Source organism: Lontra canadensis, unplaced genomic scaffold (genome assembly GCF_010015895.1).
Source record: "Lontra canadensis isolate GAN:19392208 unplaced genomic scaffold, GSC_riverotter_1.0 scaffold94, whole genome shotgun sequence".
Lineage (NCBI taxonomy): Eukaryota > Metazoa > Chordata > Mammalia > Carnivora > Mustelidae > Lontra > Lontra canadensis.
In genome coordinates, this window is record NW_022631088.1 from 7,700,746 (window position 1) to 7,721,179 (window position 20,434).

At 57.6% G+C, this 20,434-nt stretch overlaps 1 protein-coding gene across 1 annotated transcript; it reads left to right on the forward strand.

The window, feature by feature from the left end:
* The first annotated feature begins 1,853 nt into the window (after positions 1–1,853).
* Positions 1,854–8,190, forward strand: CRABP1 (cellular retinoic acid binding protein 1). The gene is made up of 4 exons (XM_032836841.1): positions 1,854–1,934; positions 2,446–2,624; positions 4,448–4,561; positions 7,911–8,190. The coding sequence occupies exons 1-4, from the start codon at positions 1,865–1,867 to the stop codon at positions 7,959–7,961; spliced, it is 414 nt and encodes a 137-aa protein (XP_032692732.1). The 5' UTR covers positions 1,854–1,864; the 3' UTR covers positions 7,962–8,190.
* The last annotated feature ends 12,244 nt before the right edge of the window (positions 8,191–20,434 follow it).

Below are 20,434 nucleotides of genomic sequence, written 5' to 3' on the forward strand. Positions count from 1 at the left end.
CTCGCTGGGGGAGTGGTGTTGGCTGGGGTGGGGGGAGGCTCGCATTAGCTAGGTGGCACCCCTGTTTTGCCCCCCCACTGGAGAGATGCCAGACCCTCAGGGAAGTGAGTTTGATTCTGTAGCAGGCCTCCCCTCTGCCTCCCACACTCAGGGTCAACTACGTAATCTGTGGGTCCTGCTGCAAACTGAAAATGCAGGACATATTGTTGGAAAATGACTAAGGATTGCAAGAGGGAAGAGCAGAGCACAGAAACAACCCCCAGGCCCCTCTGCGCACAGGGGCCTGTGGGACTGCTCGAGGCTCACACCGATAAGGCCAGCCCTGCCCACATCTCCTTCCAGCTGGAGATGGTCTCTCCCCACTCTCTTATCCTCAGCTGCTTTCTAAGACAGATCCTCAGGGCCCCAGGGCAAGAGCCCAGCCCTGGCCCCCTGCAGATGCCCAGAGCAAGGAGCAGCATGAACTCCGGCAGCCCTGTGGGGGTCTCCCCCCCACATGTCCTCTGGCCGCAGAACGCTCGTGTCCATCTCGAATCAGGGCTTATTTACCGAGCCCCCAGGCTGCGTGAGCAGGAGAGGACACGCTGACGAATACCCAGTCTTCGCCCTGTAGGAGCTCACTTTATAGCAGGATGAACACTTGAGCCAGAGCAAAACCAAACACAGACCCAGTGGGTTCAGAGGAAAAGAATCACATTTGATTAGGAAACTGAATATCACAAAAGACAGTGTAAGGATGGACTGTGATGAACGGGCAAGATCTCAGGAACCCCAAGAGGAAAGGGGCATTCCAGGGAGCAGGCACAGCATGGGCAGAGGCTGTGGGGGGCCGGGGCAGGGAAGATGCGTGGCTGATTCTAGAATCCTGAGCTGTGCACTTTGGCTAAGGCAGGGGGATGACGGCACAGTGACAGGGACCGGAAGGAAAACTTGGGGTCAGCCATGGAGGCTCACAGGGCCGCGGTGAAGTGTGTGTGCCCTCTCGCTGAAGAACGGGGCTTTAAGCATGGTGCATACTTAGGAGCAGTGGGAGAAGGAAGGAGAGCCTTGCAGACTGCAGAGCCAGGCTTCTCCTTAGAACAGGCTGCTCCTACCCCGGGTTCCAGCCATCCTCATCACAGTTCCGAGGGGCTGAGGCCTGAGGCCTGAGGCCTGAGCGGTCTCCAGCCTGGTGCACGCCACGGGCCCCCATCCCGCGCCCCCCTGGGTTTGCGGCAGGGCCCAGGCGGGGGTGGGGGGGGGGCGCTGGAGCTTTCCCATCACTCGCTCGCATTGGCCCTGAGCCAGTGTGTGTGTTGGGGTGGGGGTGGGTGCGGAATAGGATCCCGCACTGGGCTGGGGATAAACCGTTGGCTGTGCGCGCCCAGAACACACCACCCAGAGTCGGGACAGGGCGGCTCCCAACGTTGACGGCCCCACCACCCACCGTATTTTAACTTTCTATTATATTTCTTCCCAAACACGCCCCAAAGTAAAGAGAATAGCGCAGTGCTTCCCCATGTCCCCACCGCCCCGCTGTCACCTTTGTCCCCTCCGGGCCAGGGCCCTATCGCCCGACCCTCCCCCAGTGCCCACGCCCAGTTGTGGTAGAGCGAGCAAGGCGCGCGCAGCACGGAGGCCGGGGTGCGGACCGCGGCGGGGGGCAAACGGGCGGGGAGCGGGGCTCGCGGGTAGGGCCTCGGGGGGCGGGGCGGGGGCGGGGCGGGGCGCGGGGCGGGGCGGGGGGCGCCCGCCCAGGGACTCCGGGCGCGCCGGCTGGGCGCCGCGCTCAGTCTCCGCCCCGCAGCCCGGAGCTAGCCCGCCGCGCCGCCGCTGTCAGCGCCCATCCGTCCGCCCGCAGCCCGCAACAGCCCGCAGCCTCGCCATGCCCAACTTCGCCGGCACCTGGAAGATGAGGAGCAGCGAGAATTTCGACGAGCTCCTCAAAGCGCTGGGTGAGCTGGCGCGGTCGGTGGGCGCCTGTGAGGAGGAGCGGCCCCGAGGAGCTCCCCGGGCCCGCGGGGTGGGCTCCGGGACCGGCCCAGGCGGGAGGGCGTCCCCGGGGCGAGGGCGAGGGGAGCGATCCAAGGCCAGCCCCGCAGGAGCGGCGAGTGGAGCCCGGGAGCCGCGCGCCCCGCGGACGTTTGCTGGAGACTTGGCGCCTTCCCCGACGGTTCGGCCTCGTCTCGTGCTGGACCAGCGCGAGGGGAGATCTCTCTGGAGTCCGAGGAGAATCGGGGACTTTAAATTTGGAGAGTCGGTGTGAGGCCAGGCCCCGCCGCGAATCCATCGTGCTGCGGCAGGGAAAGCCGCTTACTGGGCTCAGTTTCTCCTCTGGAAACTCTGGGCGAGGGTTGGGGGGTGAGCGGGTCTGTTTTGAGGTCTCCATCTCTAGGCAGAGGGTTTGGGCAGTGCCGGGCGGACGCCGCGACCGAGCCCGTGGCGCAGCCCTCCTTCCCCGCGCAGGTGTGAACGCCATGCTGCGCAAAGTGGCGGTGGCGGCTGCGTCCAAGCCGCACGTGGAAATCCGCCAGGACGGGGATCAGTTCTACATCAAGACGTCCACTACCGTGCGCACCACCGAGATCAACTTCAAGGTCGGAGAGGGCTTCGAGGAGGAGACCGTGGACGGACGCAAGTGCAGGGTGAGGACCCGGAGGCGGGCGGCGTCCCGGGATCCCCTCTCCGAGCCCTGGACCGCCGCGGCCGGACGCGCCCCTGTGGGCCTTGGCAGCCGGCGGTGCGCTTTCCCTGCAAGGCCGTGCACTGGCGGTTTGCAGAGACAATTCGCGCGAGCGGGGTTCCCCGGCCTCGGGAGAAGGTCCTCCCCAGTCCGCCCCCACCGCACCCAGGCCGCCGCCTCCGCGCTCACAGCTGCGCCTGGAGCGGCGGGGGACCCCGGGCGGCGGCGTCCCGCGCGGGTGCGGGTGCGGGTGCCCGAGGCGGCTGCCGAGCCCCCGGAGGCGGCTGCGGGGCTCGGCAGCCGCCACGTCTCCTGTGGCAGGTGGAGCGGCAGCGCTCGCCTCCCCCGCCGCCCGAGGGCCCCAGGGGATGCCCCGATCCAGTTTCAGCAGTCCTGTGGGCCCGCACCTCTCCCTCCGGCCCTCAGCCTGGTGTCTTGAAGGAAAGGCGGAGTCTTCCCAAAGCGAGGCCGATTCCGGCTGGGGAAATGGACGAAGGGCTGTCTTGGTCTTCAAGGGCAGGAGTTTCCTCTTTGTACCGATATTGGTCCCTGGGATGAACCAGTGGACTGAAGCCAGCCGCTGTACAAGCCCGTTTTCCCTGGGCAAAAATCGCATTCTGTTGAGTAGAAAGAAGGGTCGGGTAATGTGTATTTTGAATGCAGATGGAAAAATCGTGGCTGCTGCTGTCACTTACTTAAAAGGGGACAAAATGTCTCCCTCCTTTTCCCCAGCGTTCAAAACAAAGAAATACTCATAATGTTCTGGAAAGTGAGAAATTGAGTCTCCCCTTTCCTGAGGGGTGACTGTCTGCTCTGTAGGGTGGGGTGCCCTGGGCACAGAGACTCGGCCCCAGGGGTCAACCCACATGGCAATGTTTGGCCCACAGAACTGACACAGCCAGAAAATGATGTCCCAGCTTGGAGCTGGCAGGGTCTGAGCCCGTTGTCACTGCACTGCTTGTAAAAACAAGAGTGGATAGGTGTAGTGAGAGTGACTGGGAGTCTTGGGGAGCAGGCCTGGCCATCGGCAGGGCTCAGGTGGGGACATCCAGCGGCGGCCACTGCCAGAGACCGTGGCTCTGATTAAAAAAAATCAAAGGTTCATGCGACAGCCTGGCAAGTGTCAGCGAGTCTGTGGGCTGGGCACCTGCCCCAGCCCAACGCTGAGCACTGTGCTCTGTGCTCTGTGCCACCTTCCACAGCTTGAAACCGGGGAGGGGGCAGTGTTTTTGTCCCCAGAGCCAGCTGACTCAGGTTTATAAGAGTAGTCTGTGCGCATAGCAAGGAAGGGGTTATCCCCAAATCCGGGAGGAGGAGAGGGCTCCTGTCACCGGCCAGTGTGGTTATAAATATGGCATCTTAGCGGCTCTAGTGTTGTCTTGTTCTGATGGGAAGGTTCTTAATGTCCCAGTTGCTTGAAGGGATAGTTCATTTCGGCATAAATGAATCACCGCGTGCTCTGAATTTTATTCCCGGAAATGTGAAGTATGCCCAGAGCTCTGCTGGTTTGGAGAGAGAGAGAGTGAGTGTGTGTGTGTGTGTGTGTGCACGCGCGTGCGCGTTTGGGAGAGGGTCGGGGGGACACGAGGTCTATTTATTCCCCATAAACCCATGACCAGCCCTCTGAATCTGGACTCCACAGGGCTTCTCAGAGGCTTCTGTGCCCTGCTGACAGGGACCATGTGTTGCTTCTCTCCGCCGCCGTGACTCTCCTGGGCGCACTGTTGTCTCTGCTCCTGCCACCAAGGCTGTAATTAATGTCACTAACGGTTTTCCTGCCTGCAGAGTTTGGCCACTTGGGAGAATGAGAACAAGATCCACTGTGCACAGACTCTGCTCGAAGGGGACGGCCCCAAAACCTACTGGACCCGCGAGCTGGCCAACGACGAGCTCATTCTGGTGAGGTCTGGGCCCCTGAATCAAGCCCACGGTCCCCCGATGATGCCGCCCTCCGTTGGGCGGAGGGCGGGACCCTGCGGGCCCTGCAGTAAAAAGGGAGTGGAGAGCCTGAAGGTGACAGCTGAGGTGGCAGGCAGGCCTTGTTTAATGGTCAGGGGCAGAGCAGGGCTGAGATGGGTGGCAGCGGCCCCACTGTGCGTCCCCATGGTGACCCCGTGACTCTCTCTGAGTCGCCTCCCTTCCCACTGTGCCAGAGCGTGCGGGCTCTGCGAGGCCCCAGGTGTGTTCACTCTGCAGAGGGATTTTCTCCCCCTTCCCTTTCCCCATTTTGCCGCCAGGGCAAGATTTCAGCTTTAGCCTGTCAGCCCAGGAGCCCCAGAGAGCAAACGTTTGCACCCCAGCCTTACCAGCTGCAGTGGCCTTCAGGAGCCAGGCGAGGCCTGCAGCTGCCGAAAAGGCCTGTGTGTCCACGTGTGGGGCTGGGTCCTCCGGGACAGGGAAGGGTGGGCTCTCCCTGCAAGGTACTCAGATTAAAGCATTTTAAACGATCCTGGCCACACAGACTAGACCTGGTGAGGCCAATTTAGAGACCCCCACAGTTTAATCACACCCGGCCTTGTCCTTTAGTTCAGATGTTGGGGGCAGAGAAAGTTGGGGAGGACGGGGAGGGCTCAGTCACTCTTCCTTTGTGTTTCGGAATAGACCAGGCTTTCCCTGCCACAACCCCGCCCTCCTCCCACCCCCCACCCACCAGACACACACAGGCACACATGCACACACGCATATGCATACACACACACACACACGCACACGCACACACACACGCGCGTACGCGCAAGGGGAAAAGCTGTGTGGGTAACCTGGAAATGATGTCCTTTGTTCTCCACGAGGCATATTGTTACCGTCTTCTCTCTAAGACCACCTGCCGGCCCCATCTTAGCTCACGTCCTCCTCCAGCGCTGGGGAAGGAGCCCGCAGGATGGGACGTGGGCCAGCCACACTGCGCGATCTGGGCATGGCCCTTCCCTTCCCAGGCTGTAGGATGAGGGCAGCCACTGGAGTTGGATCCCCCGGTGCGGTGCGGTGCTCTCAGCCCTAAAATTTCACGCTGATCCTGTGGGCAGACCCTGAACGGGGCGGTCTCTCTTACTCCTGCTGAGGCTGCTTGATCCCTCTCTCTCCTCTTGTCCTTCCCGGGCCTGATTCTGAGTCCTGTCTGCTTTCATAGAGAAGGGGCCAGCTTCCTTTGCAACCCGGTGAATGCCAATTCCAGGGAAGGAGTACCTGATGGGGTTGGAGGGGTACTTTGAAGCTGAGACGTGGAATTTAAGAGAAGGAGGAAGAAAAGGCTCCCTGGTACCAGAGTCAGCAAAGCTCTCAGTTCTGGAGCATGGCTGAGAGCTGAGCAGGCTTGGCTTGCTCCGTGAGAAAGTGTGATTTTATTAACCTTGCAATCCCCGAAAGGCCAGAGCACTTTCTGCTGCAAGAACTCCAAGACTTCCGACCCCCTCCCCCCACCTAGCTCCACCCACCAGACAAGCCTCAAAGGGAGTGTTAATTCTTGGCATTTGAGACCTGATATATGGGCTTTTGTTTCGAAGGTCGTTATCATTAATAAATCCCAAACACAGGGGGATGCGTCTCCTCATAACAAGAGGTAGATTATCCTAGTTGAGTTGCAATAAGCTCTCCCAGTGCCCACAGTAAATTGTCTCCTGGGGGCTGTAAGTTCCCTTCTGTGAAAACGGAGTATCTTCCCTCAAACCACTCTGGAACACTCCAGAGTAGCTTTCAAGAATGTTTTGGCACGGGTGCCTGCAGGGAAGGACGTTTCAGATGTGGTTGGAAATGTGATTTCTTCCCGCGCGTCAGGAAGCTACTGGTCATCCTGGGGGTTTGGGGGAGGCCTCAGATACGAGGGTGGTCACAGTGCATGGCAGGGACCCCAACCACACATCCTCTGTGTCCATAGAGCTGAGAGGTCGGCACCCCTAGAGGGGGATCTCCGTGGGAACCCCTGCCCCCCTGCCCTCCTTCTCTAGGCACAGTATCCCCTATAGACAGAAGTGTCCGCAGCAGCTATAACTGTGCCCGTGTCACCACGAGCCCCACTTGGAAGAGAAGCTGTTGATGGGTGCTTCCTTCTTGGTGTCACTCAGGGCTAGTGTTTCCCCCGAGACACACGTTGGAATCAGGTCTTGCCGTGTGCCTCCTGAGAGGCTCTTGGCCAGCCGACAGGTGGGGGCGAGAAGCTGAAGGTCCAGGTCTAGCCGGGCTTTCGGCCTCCCCCAGGGCCTCCAGGCCCGTGGAGAACCTGAGAGCGAGGGGCCCTCCTGTGGAAAAGTGAGCGTTGGCAGACGTGCGCACATCGGGTCTGCAGCCTGGAGGATGTCCGAATGTTGGCTTCGTGTAAGAAACAAACGTACTGCTTTCCCTGTCCCTGCTGCCTGGGAGAGCGGCAGCCACTGCCAGAGACCGTGGCTCTGATAAAAAAGTCAAAGGTTCATGTGACAGCGTGGCAAGTGTCTTTGTCTGTCTGTCTGTCTGTCTGCTATATGGTGGGCCCAAACCATTCCCCGGATGGAGGCTTTTCTTCTGACCCTGATGTGGGAGCACCTCTAAGTAAATGATCTTAACTCTCCCCCAAACTAGCAATCATGAATAACTCATGATTGCTAGTTTGGGGGAGAGTTAAGATCATATAGCAGACAGACAGACAGACAAAGAGCCATAGAACTTTAGCTCGAGCGACCCTTTGAGATCGTCCTGCTGCATTCCAGCCCTGTGTGAAACCGCCTCCCTCCCGCTTGGGGCCACCAAGCAGCCTCCCCCACTGGGGGCCACCAAGTGGGGTCTGGAGGCCGGGCCGCACACTGTCCAGCCTGCCGGTGACTTAAGGATGAGCAGCCGCTCTCTCCCATGCCATCCCCTCTGGCTGGTCAGCGCGTGACCCCAGAGCTCTGGCTGCCCAGGCCCTTTGCTCTGCTGAAGTCATTTGAAGAGACAGAGCCACCTCAGAAACGTCCAGTGGGACATCTCCCCCTTGCAGTTTCATTTTTCAAACCAAGCATTTCTGACGTTGGCATTCATGGGCTCCAGAAACAAAGGAAAATTGCATATAATTCTATACCCCAGTTGCCTCTCTGCCTGTGCGGAGCTTAAAGGAGAAGAGAAGAAAAAGAAAGAAAAAAAAAAAAAAGACCTCAGCAGTTAGCGCGAGCATGTAGCCCAGGGACTTGAAAGTCGGTTAACAAAGGGTCTTTAGCAGGGCAGTAAGTGGCCCTATGAGTGACGTGCTCTAAACACGTTTGCACAGGCGTCTGCTCTGATTGTCTTTCCTTCTCCACAGACGTTCGGCGCCGATGACGTGGTCTGCACCAGAATTTACGTTCGGGAATGAAGGCAGCCGGCGTGCCCCGACTTCGGGGTGGGATGCATGTTCCCCTGAGAAACGGCTAGGTCTGAGCTGCCAGTGCACCCCCCCTTTGCCTCGTACCAACTTTAGGTGACCCTGTTTCCCCTGTGACGGTCTTGTAGTGTCCCCCCAAGGCCTCTGTACCCCCGAGTCCCTGCTGCTCCGTAGTGTGGCATCTGCATGCTTTTGCCCGCCATTAAACTGGTCAGCCACACCGCAAGGCTGTTCCTGTCTTCACGCCGTGTCTTCAGCTGCAGCCTGGGGTTCTGGTGCACATCCCTGGGCTGTGAAGTGGCTTCAGCTTCAGCTGCTGCCTCGGGCCGTGCTTGGAGCATATAGCAGTGGTGCAAGCCGGGCTCCCTCCAGCTGGAAAAGGACCGCAGATCTGGGTGTGTGTGGCCTTCACTGTGCTGTTTTCTAACGGAACTAGTCTGTGTGGTGGTGGCTCCTAACAGGAAAAGAAGGGACGTTCAGAGGTTTCACTGAGGGGAGCCCAGAGTAAAGGGACTACTTACACAGGCACTTATAGGGACAGGATGGAGCGAATCAGTGAAGGCTCAGGTGGCCGTCAGACTAGCAACAGGAGAGCCATTGCTTCCCACACCTGCACACAGAAGGGGCAGAGGGGTCACCAGAGGAGAAGAGCTATGGCCTGGGAGAGAGGCCACCATGCCCAAGCTGGGCAGTACGTGGAGGAAGGTAGCTGCTGTCCACACCATGGCCCCAGGGTACGTGTGGGGGTGGGGGTGGGCGTGGAGGTGGAGTTTGGTTTGGAACTATGGGGTTAAGTATCGTGACCTCCCAGCTTTCGATCTCTGATCGACCTGTGCTGCCCACTGGCCAAGCCCAAGTGGAATGTAGGGGACAGTGAGTCACCATCCCCAGACACAGCCAGGTGCAGAATGGGTCTGAATATATAAGCCGACAATACTCCACCGTTGCCAACTCTCATGTTTTCAAATCAGGAGATTTCACATGAAAATCTGGATTTCTGTTTCCTTAGGAGAAAAACTGGGAAAATCTGGCATATCTGCACCAACATTCCCACAGGGTTAACTGCTGACACTTCTCCCCTCCTTGAAGTGGACCCTGCCACAGCTCTTGCCCCCACTGCTTCCTGGCTTCCTGGGCCCCTCTCCTTGCTCTCCGAGCGGCAGGGGCTCTCCGTAAAGCCGGGCTAGCGTTAGCTGAGCAGCGGTGCGCAGGCACGGCTGAGGCCAGGAGAAGGTGTGAAAGGCAGGTCATGGCACAGGGACAAGGGCAGACTCCATCCACGGGTGCTGGGGACGCCTCACCGTGGGTGGACTGGGCAGGGCCCCAGACATCTTGGCGGACAGGCTTCCGGGCTGCTGCTGCTGCTGCGGGGTCTTCTCCAGATCCCCACACGGGGCACGTGCAGGCTCCTGGTTGGAGGGAGGATGTGAGAGGACCGTCCCCTTTCCTGGCTCCGGGAATTCAGCCATCTCCATCATGTTCGTTAGCACACGTCACACGGGGGCACATGTGTTGCCTTTTTGGGGCAGGGTGGGGCAGGGAGACTCCCCAGCGGACTCGGGCTGGACCCGGGCTGAGCGCAGAGCCAGAGGCGGGCCTCCATCTCCCTGCCCCGGCATCATGGCCTGAGCATAAATCAGAGGGTGGAGGCTTAGGGACTGAGGCACCTGGTCCTCCCTCCTGATCAGCCTTTTCCGGAGACTGCCCGCTCTCACGCCCACGTGGGGCACAGGCCAGCGCAGCTGCATTTGGATGACAGGATGTGCAAGCAGCAGCAGCAGCGGTTCACCTAGAACATCGCCGAGCCCGGTCCTCATTTCCCAGAACAGCAAGGCACCGAGTTTCACGATTGTCTTGAACGAAGGGACACGAGGGCTCCCCGGATGCGGGTCTGGGGTCGGCGGCCACAACGGGCGGCGCAAGCTTTGCGCAGCACACGTAACTGGCACACGTGCAGGGGCGCCCGGCCGCAGGCCCGCGAGCCAGAGCACGAGCTCAGGAGGGCACACTCCGCCCCGCACTCAAAGCCTCCCCGACTCGGCCCCGCAGGCTCCACGGAACACAGAGGGCCGCGTCCGGGGCACACCCTCAGGGGCTAGAAGCCCAAAGGCCGCCGGCCTCAGCGGCGGGGCAGCACGGGGCGAGCCTCGACGACGCCCGGCAGGTGCGGCCCTCCGTTCCGGTGTCCCGCGGGCGGTCCGGGTCACACGACCACCCGGACCCCATCACCGCTGGGGGCGGGGCGCGTCGCTCGGCCAGGGTGCCACGTGACCACGGGGCGGGGTGCGACCTGCCGGCGGAGCCCTGCAGGGGACGGCCAGGGGGGCCCCCGGATGGCAGGGCCTTGGGCGGCTTCCACGCTGAGGGAGGGCAGTAAAACCCGCATGGCTCGGGTGAAGGTTCAGTGCGCGGGGGTCCAGCGACGCCGGTGAGCCCGGCTCTGCCGCCGCCGCGTCGGAACCCGCTCCCGCGTCGGAGCCTGGAAGTGTTCGGCCCTCCCTGGGCCGCCCGGCCCCGGCCCCACCCCCGGCCCCACCCCCGGCCCCACCCCGCCCCAGCCACGCCCCACTCTGGCCACGCCCCGGCCCGGCACCCCCTCGCCTTGGCTCCGTCTCCCCCTGGCCCCGCCTCGCCCTGGCCCCCGCCTCGTCCCGCCCCTCCTCTGGCCTGGACCCGCGCCCCAGGCCCGCCAGCCAGCGCCCCTACCCGGTGCCCGCGCGGCCTCTGCGGTGGGCCTGCGTCGTCGCTCGACACTGGCCAGCTCCTGCCGCTGCCGGCCACCTCGTCTGTGTGGTCCCTGAGGCCAGGCGTGGCCCCCGGGGCGCACGGCCAGTGGGGCGCTCTGTAACACGTGCTGCCCTGCCCGCCTGACCGCTGGAAAGCCGAGCCCAGCCTCCCCGCCGCTGTCCTCCAGGCCAGGCGGACGTGGGAGCGCACACCGACCCCACCAGCCCCTGGGCACGGAGCACGCATGCGCTAGTCCATCTCGAGGCAGGCGGCTGGGCCTTCCTAGCCCCCTCTCCTTGCCCGCCTCCCACAGTAGAGGCCCCAAAAGTCAATGCTGGGCTATAACTAGGGCTGACCATGCCGCCCCGTCTGGCCAGAGACTTACGGGAAAGTCTGCTGTGGGGCTTCTGGGAAACACGTTTTCTTCCCGATGGGAGAGGAGAGCCGAGCAGCTAACTTCTGCTTCCTGCCTCGGAGTGTGGAGTGAGATGGCAATGCCCGGAGCTGCTGCAGCCACCTTATGCCTGTGAGGAAAAGGCCAAGGGAATCTTGGAGGTACCAGTCGCAAGTCCCTGAGATAATACAGTCCCTACCCATCGCTGGGGGTATTGCCTCGTGATTAAAGAAAAAAGCCCTTCTTTGTCGAAGCCAGTTATGCAGTGGCTTCCATACCTGCAAGTAAAAGCACTTGCTGCTAATACACGGAGGTAACAGGAAGGACAGGGGTTCATCTAGCTTGCAGATTTCTGCGAAGTCTTGTCTTCAGGACGACTACCAGCGCAATGTAAACTAGACAATGTGCCGTCTTGCTCCAAGGAGAAAGTAATGTTGAAATATTTAATGCAAGACCCCATTCATATTGTAACATCTTTCTCGACCCCCTGTTGCTTGAACCCCCCTCTCGCCACCATGGCAGCCAGCTTGTAGGACTACACAGCAAGGATGCGATCAGAGACAAGGTGGGGCAACGAGCTTGCAAAGGCAGCGGCACCCCACCCAGCTGACCCCACCCATGGCTTCCCGAGATGTCAGCCCTGGGGAGTGCACTCCGGGCATCTTCCTGCCTTCCTGAAACCTTTACTGTAACTGTTGCCCATTAGTACGGGCAAAGTCCTCAATCCAGGCGGGAATATCCTTGCGTCATTGAGTGAAAACTAGTCTTCACAAAGTCTCCACAGAGTTCCTTACCTGCAGCTCAGGGTGTAACGGACAGCCTTTGGCTATGCACTCTTAAACTGGAGAGACCGCTGTGCTTACCCCAACCCATCAGGGCTCCTCCGCTTTCTTTCTTTCTTTTTTTTTTTTAAAGATTTTATTTATTTATTTGACAGAGACACAGTGAGAGAGGGAACACAAGCAGGGGGAGTAGGAGAGGGAGAAGCAGGCTTTCCGCTGAGCAGGGAGCCCGATGTGTGGCTTGATCCCAGGACCCCAGATCATGACCTGAGCTGAAGGCAGACAATGACTGAGCCACCCAGGTGCCCCAGCCCCTCCACTTTTAAGCAACCCCAGTGTGGGTCCCTCAGGGTCATTGTTTTAGGTGCTTGTTGAGATTGGGGAGTCTCTCTACAGTGCCTGTCTTTTTTTTTTTTTAATTCAGAAAATTTCAAGCGTTCCCCACAGTAGAGAATAGTGTAATCATTCCCTGTACACTCACCTCCCCGCTTCAAAAGCCTTTGACAACTTTGACTTGTTTCATGTACTCTCCCTCTCTCGGATTACTTTGAAGCAAATCCTAGACATTTCAGATTTCACCTATAAATATTTCAGCGTATGTTTCTAAAAGCTGACAGTTACCTTAAAAGCGACTATGATTATCATACCTTAAAGATTAAAAGTAATTCCTAGTACCATCAAGTATCCTGTCAATATTCAAATTCTCCTGATTGTCTCGTAACTTTCTTGGCCTGGCTGCTCAAATCAGGTTCGAAAATGACCATACTTTGCGATTGGCTCATTTTTCTTTTAAGTCTCCCTAGATCTGTAAGTTCCCTTCTACCTCATTTTATTTTTTAGTTATGTTTGTTGGCGAGATTGATTGTTTGTCCTGTAAGGCATCTCACAGTCTGGATTTGGTGATCACATTTCCACACTACTGTTCACTGTGTTTCTTGTAAACTGCTAGTTATGTCTAGAAGCTTGGTCAGAAGCAGGTTTGATTTTTCTGGGAACAACACAGCAGAGGTGGTCTGCTGTGTTCCCTAGAGGATTCGTGAAGTCTGGTTCCTCTCTTTCTATGATGCTAGCAGCCGCTGGTGATTGCTGCCTAGATCCATGGTTTCACTAGAAGTTAAAATGTGGGGATATTCTAATGCTCTCATTTCTTCATCTCTGAGCTGGAATACTTCCAGAAATTGTTACTCCCCCTTGTCTACTGTGCAGTGATCCTGAGACACATTTAAATAAGAAAAGCAGAATAAATATTTGATTCTTTCTTCTATTTACTAGTTTTCAACGTAAGAAGTTGGTTCCCCTGGCATTCTTCAAAGGTAACCAATGCATTCCGGGGTTTTCTTTAAATCTTTTTCTTTTTACAGTGTCACTCTGAATTTGTAGATTGAAACGTATTTGCATTTCCCTTCATTGCAGCTGCTGTCCTTACAGGCAGTAGAGGTGGTCCACCTTTGGCTGGTGAGAGCCCCTTGGGACTCACTCTGAAGACTTTTGCAGGACCCTACTTGTTTTTTAGAACTTCGTTGCCCTTTGTGGGACAAGATGCCCCAAGTTCTGTTGGTATACTTCCGGCTTCAGCCCTGGAACCAGCCACTTGTCCAAGGAGCCCTGCTTCTAGGAGGCAGAATCTAGGGGCCAGGAGAGGGGTCTTTTGACTCCCAGAAACCAGAGTTTAGGACCCAAGAAGCAGGTCACACACAAAAGAGCTACTCTGGGGGCACCTGGGTGGCTCAGGTCATGATCCTGGGGTCCTGGGATCAAGTCCCACACTGGGATCTCTGGTCACGGAGGAGTTTGCTTCTCCCTCTGCCTCTGCCCGCTTGTGCTCTCTCTCTCGCTCTCTCTCTCTCTCTCTCTCTCAAATAAAACCTTTAAAAAACGCACACACACTAAAGAGCTACTCTGTCCTTTGTTCCCTTTGTCTTCTGCCCAAGACAACGTTAACAACATTCAGATGTTACCAACACTGTGGGCGGCTGGCTCTTTTCCCTTTTACTCAGAAATCTGAGCAGTTTCTGACCAGCCCCTCGGTGGCAGGGGACCGGGTGGAGGCAGCAGGCTTGGAAGCCTTTGGGAGCTGCTCAGCACCAAGCTCTGAGGGCAGCTGCTCAAAGAGGCTGTGACTTGATGGACAGGGATCACTTCCAATCAAACTCTGTCCTCATGGGAGGCAGGCTTAGCCTTCCACTGCTTAGTAGGAATGGTGAGCACAACTTCTGGGCAATGAGCAAATTCTCACAAGGGTTCTGCAAACATGGCCTATCGCCCCTCTGACAGCTGGGTGATTTCTCTTTCTGGGAAAGCCACCTACAGGACTTGGAGAAATTTACTTAATGAAAAAAATAGATGACAGCCACGGTTTTATAATCCCTGTGGTTCCACAAGAGAGGGCCACTCATCAATTATGGTGACTGCAGGGGAGGGGGTGAGGGTGCCCTGAAAGTGGGATTGACTGGGTCCTCAGAGCAGTTGCACTCCAGGGAGGTGGGATTTCGGGATACCAGCATAAGACAGCATTCGCTTGAGAAACAATGCGTAGGAAATATTTATGGAGTCGTGAACTCTTGCAAAGAATATAGTGAAAAGCGAAAACTCTGAGAAAGTTTGAGAAAAAAATCCAGTTCTCAGAAACATGTGGAATAGTTAACATTGGGTTTTCCTCTCTTCTCTACTGTTGGGAATAGGGGCGCCTGGGTGGCTCAGTGAGTTAAGCCGCTGCCTTCGGCTCGGGTCATGATCTCAGGGTCCTGGGATCGAGCCCCGCATCGGGCTCTCTGCTCAGCGGGGAGCCTGCTTCCTCCTCTCTCTGCCTGCCTCTCTGCCTACTTGTGATCTGTCTGTCAAATAAATAAATAAAATCTTAAAAAAAAAAAAAGAAAAATATTATCTTTCTCTGACCATCTTTTAAAAAAAATAGACGTGTTGGGGCACCTGAGTGGCTCAGTTGGTTGGACAACTGCGTTCGGCTCAGGTCATGATCCTGGAGTGCCGGGACTCAGTCCTGCATCGGGCTCCCTGCTTAGTGGGAGTCTGCTTCTCCCTCTGACCTTCCCTCTCTTGCGCTCCCTCCCTCTCATTCTCTCCCTCTCAAATAAATAAATAAAATCTTAAAAAAAAATAGACATGTAGCATGACTCAATGCCAAGAGCACATCTGGGAACAGAGTCAGGGAACAGAGTTGTAGACCCTTGACCTGCCCTGAGATCCTGCCTTGTCTGCACCCCTGGGTCCATCTGTGCAATGTAGAGGACAGAGGTTGGACTGGCTGCATGGTCCTCACCAAGGAAAGCACACGGCATCCACCCTCACCGGCAAGGGCGGGGGTGGGGGCGGGTGGTTCCTGCTGACCACGACGAGCACGGAATTTTCTCCAGCCGTTTAACAGAATGAGGTCAGAATGTGCTGGTGCGGAGAGATGCTCAAGCCATGAGACATTTAACAAAAAATGAGTGATGATGATCTTGTTTCGTGGGAAAAAATAAAAAATACACGGTCCACTCTTTCCAGGAAAAACACAAAACCCCAAATGACACACAGCAAACTGTTAACGGCAGTTACCTCTGAGGACGGGCTGTGTTGACTCATTGTTTCTGTATTGTTGGGAGTCGTTTAGAATGGGCATGGATTACTTTCAAAATTTAAAACACATTTTCATTTAAAAAGGGAGAGAGTCAGATCCTCTAGGTTTCGGTTGGAGCCTGTGAATCTGAATTTTGGTGAATGTTTTTGTTCCCCAAGTGATTTTAGACCGACCACCAGAGCCAACGGTCACAAAGTTCTCTTGAGGCTCCAAGGCGATCATTCCACCACGCCCCACCCCGCGTGTATCTGCCTCATTACTCTGGGAACAGGAGGAGAAGGACAAACAGAAGAAAAGGGGCTGGCAAGAGGCAAGTGCAGTGGAAGCAGGAACACCGCTGTGGCATGCATAGCAATCCCGGGGCAGGACGGGCGTTAGTTACCAGGGTCCCTGTCGTGTATGAGGACGCTGAGGTTCAGAGCCCTTAAGTCCCTTGAGTGAATCGCCGGGCTGGTAAATGGCAGAGCCAGGGTCACAGCCCCAGGTGGTCACAGCCCCGAGCCAGTGCACTTTCTGCCTTGTCAGCCATCAGGGACATGAAATAGTTTCCTTATGAGGATCATCAAGGACTGCATTTGTGGTTTAACGGCATTAAGGAGGCTGTCATGGAAAAGGAGGCGGGGAGAAGGCGCACCAGTGAGTTAACAGGCTCACTGTGCTCTAGGTCCCATGCTATGCTCTGTTCACAGCATGACTTTTAATCCCACAGGAAGCCGGCCAGGAAGGTACTGTTTTCACACCCATTCTACAGATGATCAAACTGAGGCTCGGAGAGAAGAAATACTGTGGCCCTGAATGAATCGGAGTTGGTGTTGGCATGGAACCCAGGTTTTCCATCTGAAAAGAAGCAAAGCGCAGGGAAGGGGGAGAAAGGGACAGAGAAGTGGGTGTGTTCCCCAAGTCTCCATGGGGTTCCCGTTTCTCGGGGCTGTCATCACCCTGCATCGCGGGTCCTGGGGGCCCATCCCAGCACAGCCGGGCCGCCAGCCAGCCTCCCTCCTTCCCATAGTGCATTTCCTTTGCCTCCATAGATAGGTATCCAGTTTCACCCAAGGCCCCCAACTCCTGGATCTGGTTTTAATCAGGAGCCCCAGCTGCGCCCAGGAGCAATGGCCTCCGTGAGGCCCGGATGGAGCCCCACCACCTTCTCTTCCCTGGAGAAAGCCGCTTGACTTCTAGCGCTCTTGCCGGGGGTGGTGGGCCTCTGGAGGCACCATTCAAGGCACCTTCCTTTGGGCAAGGTCTCCAGAGGCTGGGCGAGGTGAGACAGAAGACAGCCGCCTCTCTTTAGCGGAGTGGAGGGCACACAGTCCTCTGTGACTGTCCCACTCTTGTACAGTTACAGATCTCCCCCACGTCTCCCTTGCCCCGCCTGGAAGGGCGGCTCAGCCACACCTGTGGTTCTCATGGAGCCTGTCTTGGGCCAGACGAGCTAGACAAGGAGTCACAACTGAAAGCCGTTTGTGACCGTGTCTGAGGCAGAAGCCATCATTCTTGGACACACTTGGAACTTGTGATTTATCCCAGGTGGTTCGTGGAAGAGTAGGGCCTTTGGACTAGGATATGAAGGGTGAGGAGGGGCTCTCCAGGCAGTACAGAAGCAGCGGGCAAAGGAGAGTGTGGCAGACTTTGCAAAGGCCAGCAGTAATCCTGGGGCCATGGCAGCTAAATTTTGTCTGTCTTCTAACTTTTCCTCTCCCCTTCCCACCCACCCTTTTTACTGAACCGATGCTATGTGATTACAGTGAGGCAAACTCCTAGCCCCAACCTGGGGTCAACATCTGATTCAGTCAAAGCCATTCAGAATATCCCATCTTCATGGCCGTGGTGGTTCATTCTGGGAAGGGCATGTGATCCCTGCCGGACAAATCAGACCCCTCTTTGGACTACAGTCCCCGCGTTCAGGGAATAGATGCCCTCTCTTGGCTGCGTTTGCTGGGTCTGAGTGTTAGTTACGCTGAGTATTGTTACTTTGGGGGGATTCAGCCTGAGAATGAAGCCACCATGGAAACACAGTGGAGAAATGAAGAGAGGGAGGTTGCTGGTACTGTTTGATATTCTTAACTCTCTCCTAGAACATTCCGGTTACAAGAATCCGTAGTTTCCCTTTTTGTTTAACCTAGTTTGAGTTTTTATGCCTACGATTAAAAGAACTAACCATTATGGAAAGAATTGCTGGGATTCAAGCCAGTGGACACAGAACCTTCCGTGCTTTGAAAAGCCAAACCAAGAGAGCTCTGGCTGGGGGCCTTGACGGTTTCTAAATCAAGAGCTGGGATGGGGACCAGATGAACTCCACTCACAGCCTTTCCCAGGTGGTGAATCCCTGTGTGCTCGGTACCACCCGGGAGCCACGTGGGGCCAGGCAGCTGGGGCGTGGGCCTCCCCTCCACCCACAGTGGGGCAGAGCCTTCACAGAGGGGCTGGTGTCTGAGCTCGGGGAGGCAGCAGGGCCCCGGCAGTCTGGGGAGGACCCGCAGGGGTCGGCAACCTAGTGAGTTGGCAGGAAGAACGTCTTTGGTGAGCTCCTGGGAAATCTGACGGGATTCATTTCGTGTAATGCAATCCACTCTCACGCCCCCGGGCCTTTGTATGTGCTGATCCCTCAGCCCGGGACACCCTCCCTACGTTGTCCATCTGGCAAACTTCTAGTCTGCCTTTGAAATCCGGCTCCAGGGCTACCCCTTCGGTAACCCTTCTGGGGCGGTTGTAACCCGTGGCGGCAGACTTCCTGCCTCTTCACCTGGGACAAGGTGTACTGATGTCCCCACACCTTGAGTCTGGTTGGTCTTAGGACTCTGACTCTGACTGGTGTGTCTTCTAAGGCTCAGTCATAAAAGGCCATGTGGCACCCGTCTCTGTCCCTCGGGGCACTCATTCTTGAGTCCCTGAGTTGTCGTGTGACACATCTGAGACAGCCACATGGGAGAGCCCCACGGAGCCCATTCCTCAGCCAAACCGGCACGTCCCCAGGCATCACAGAGCAGGGGGGCCCCGCCAAGTCTGGTCCAGGCTGCTGACCCCAGCATCCCCGAGCACACGTGGCTTGTTCTGGAGTGGGAGGTAACTGGAAATCTGTCCTTGACGCCTCTGGCAAACCTCCCAGCTTTTCCTCTGGTTTTCTGCCTTCCCTGGAGTCCCTTGCGTGTGACTGTGGCAGAGCCCTGGCCACGTGGACTGGCCTTATCTTATCGACTAGACGAGGAAGTCCTGGAGAGAGGGGCCCAGGGGCACGTGTCTTCCTCTCCATATTTCCATGCCCGGGTATGGCCCCTATGAGGCATCTGCAGAGGGAGACGGACAGACGTTGGCCAGGGGAAGCCCTCTGGGCACAGGTGACCCTTCAGGCTGGAGGTCACTGTGTGGTCTGACGCAAGGATGATGGAAAATGAAGCCATGGAGGTGAATGCCAGCCTCGAGCTCCTCCTGTCAGCACCAGCCGTGGGCAGCCTCAGCCCCCAGGGCTGGAGAGGGCTGAGCCCCAGTGCAGGCTGAGTGGCCTCTGCCGTGTGGTAGGGACAGACGTGGGCTGGGAGCCCTGCCTGCCACGTTTCCTGAGAGACTCCTCTTAGAGGCAGAGGCACGGGGAGCGCCACTGCGCTGTGGATCTGGTCACCGTGATCCGTGGGGCAGTTCCTGAGTGACAGAACAGAGCCCTGGTGTGGGGGAGCCTGTTGGCCTCTCCCCTGGGGAAACCCCCTCAGAATTCGACTGGGAAAGCCATCCCTGAGCGTGAAGAGCAGGGACCGTTGTCCCAGCTGCACGGGCTGCCCCGAGTTAGGCAGGGAGCTGGTCGGCACCCCTGGGTCTCAGGACAGAAGGGCGCTCAGGCTTTCCTTGGGAGGTGGGTGCTCTTATTTGAGCCCCAAGCAGCCTGTGGGGTTTCAGGAAGATGAGGAAGACGGGGGTCACACCGGAGGCCCACCACCTGCCAGAAGCTTTGTGGCTGCTGACACACTGATTCGGTAGCTCTGAGTGCCTTGTGGCCCATGAATCCCGGGTGCGGACGGTTTCAGCAAGAGACGGGGCGGTCTGATGCGGAGCCCCTAAGGGGAGCAGGGCAGCGAGGGCGGCAGACACCCAGGTCCCTGGGACCCCTCGGACTGACTTACACTTTCTTTGGACCGTCCAGGAGCCCCCAGGGGCAACAAGGCTTTGTTTTCCAAGAGGCGGGGGTCCTTGACCTCCACCACCCGCCGAGCACAGTGTGGAGTGCAGAGTGTGTCTGTGGGGTCGTGGGCACCCGGGCTCTGGGGCTGTGCCCCCCTGCAGGGCAGCAGGCGGCTAGGGCTGAGCTGAACCTCCCCCCTCCACAGTCTCTTAAGTGGCTGCAGATGTGGTGTGAGATCATCCAGCAGGCCAGCTGCTGATGACAGGAAATGTCCCTCCCAGCTCGCTCCCCCCCGCCCCCCCCCAGCCCTCTCAGGATGGGCAGGGGAAGGGGCGCTTTGAAGAGGACACTCATGAAAAATGCATATGGAAAGGCTGCTCTGTCCCCCGGGGGCATCACAGCAGGACTGGGGGGAGATTTTCTGGCAGGATGTTTTCCAGTGGGAGGGTAGAGCAGCCGTGGCCTTTCCAGTGTATCGAGTGTGAACGCCAGGCTAGCATCTTGCTTCCGAGAGCTGGCGTGTGCTCGTGGTGCAGACTGTAAGGCAAACGCCAGGCTAGCATCTTGCTTCCGAGAGCTGGCGTGTGCTCGTGGTGCAGACTGTAAGGCTCCAGGGGCCACCTAACAGGAACCTGGCCTCCCCCCGGCTCTGCAGCTCCTGGAGGCAAACGCTGGACTGCGTCTCTGTGGTCCCCGGGTGACTCTCGGTGCTCGATGAAGACATACTTAACCATGCACGACACCAGCATGGGGGCCCACAGACCTGCCCACCCTGCTCTTCTTTGCACCCCAAGAGACTAACCCCTCCAGCTCCTGTTTCCCAAGCCCTTCCTCATGCAGGCTTCTCCAGCAGGGCGTATGGGGAATGGGTCT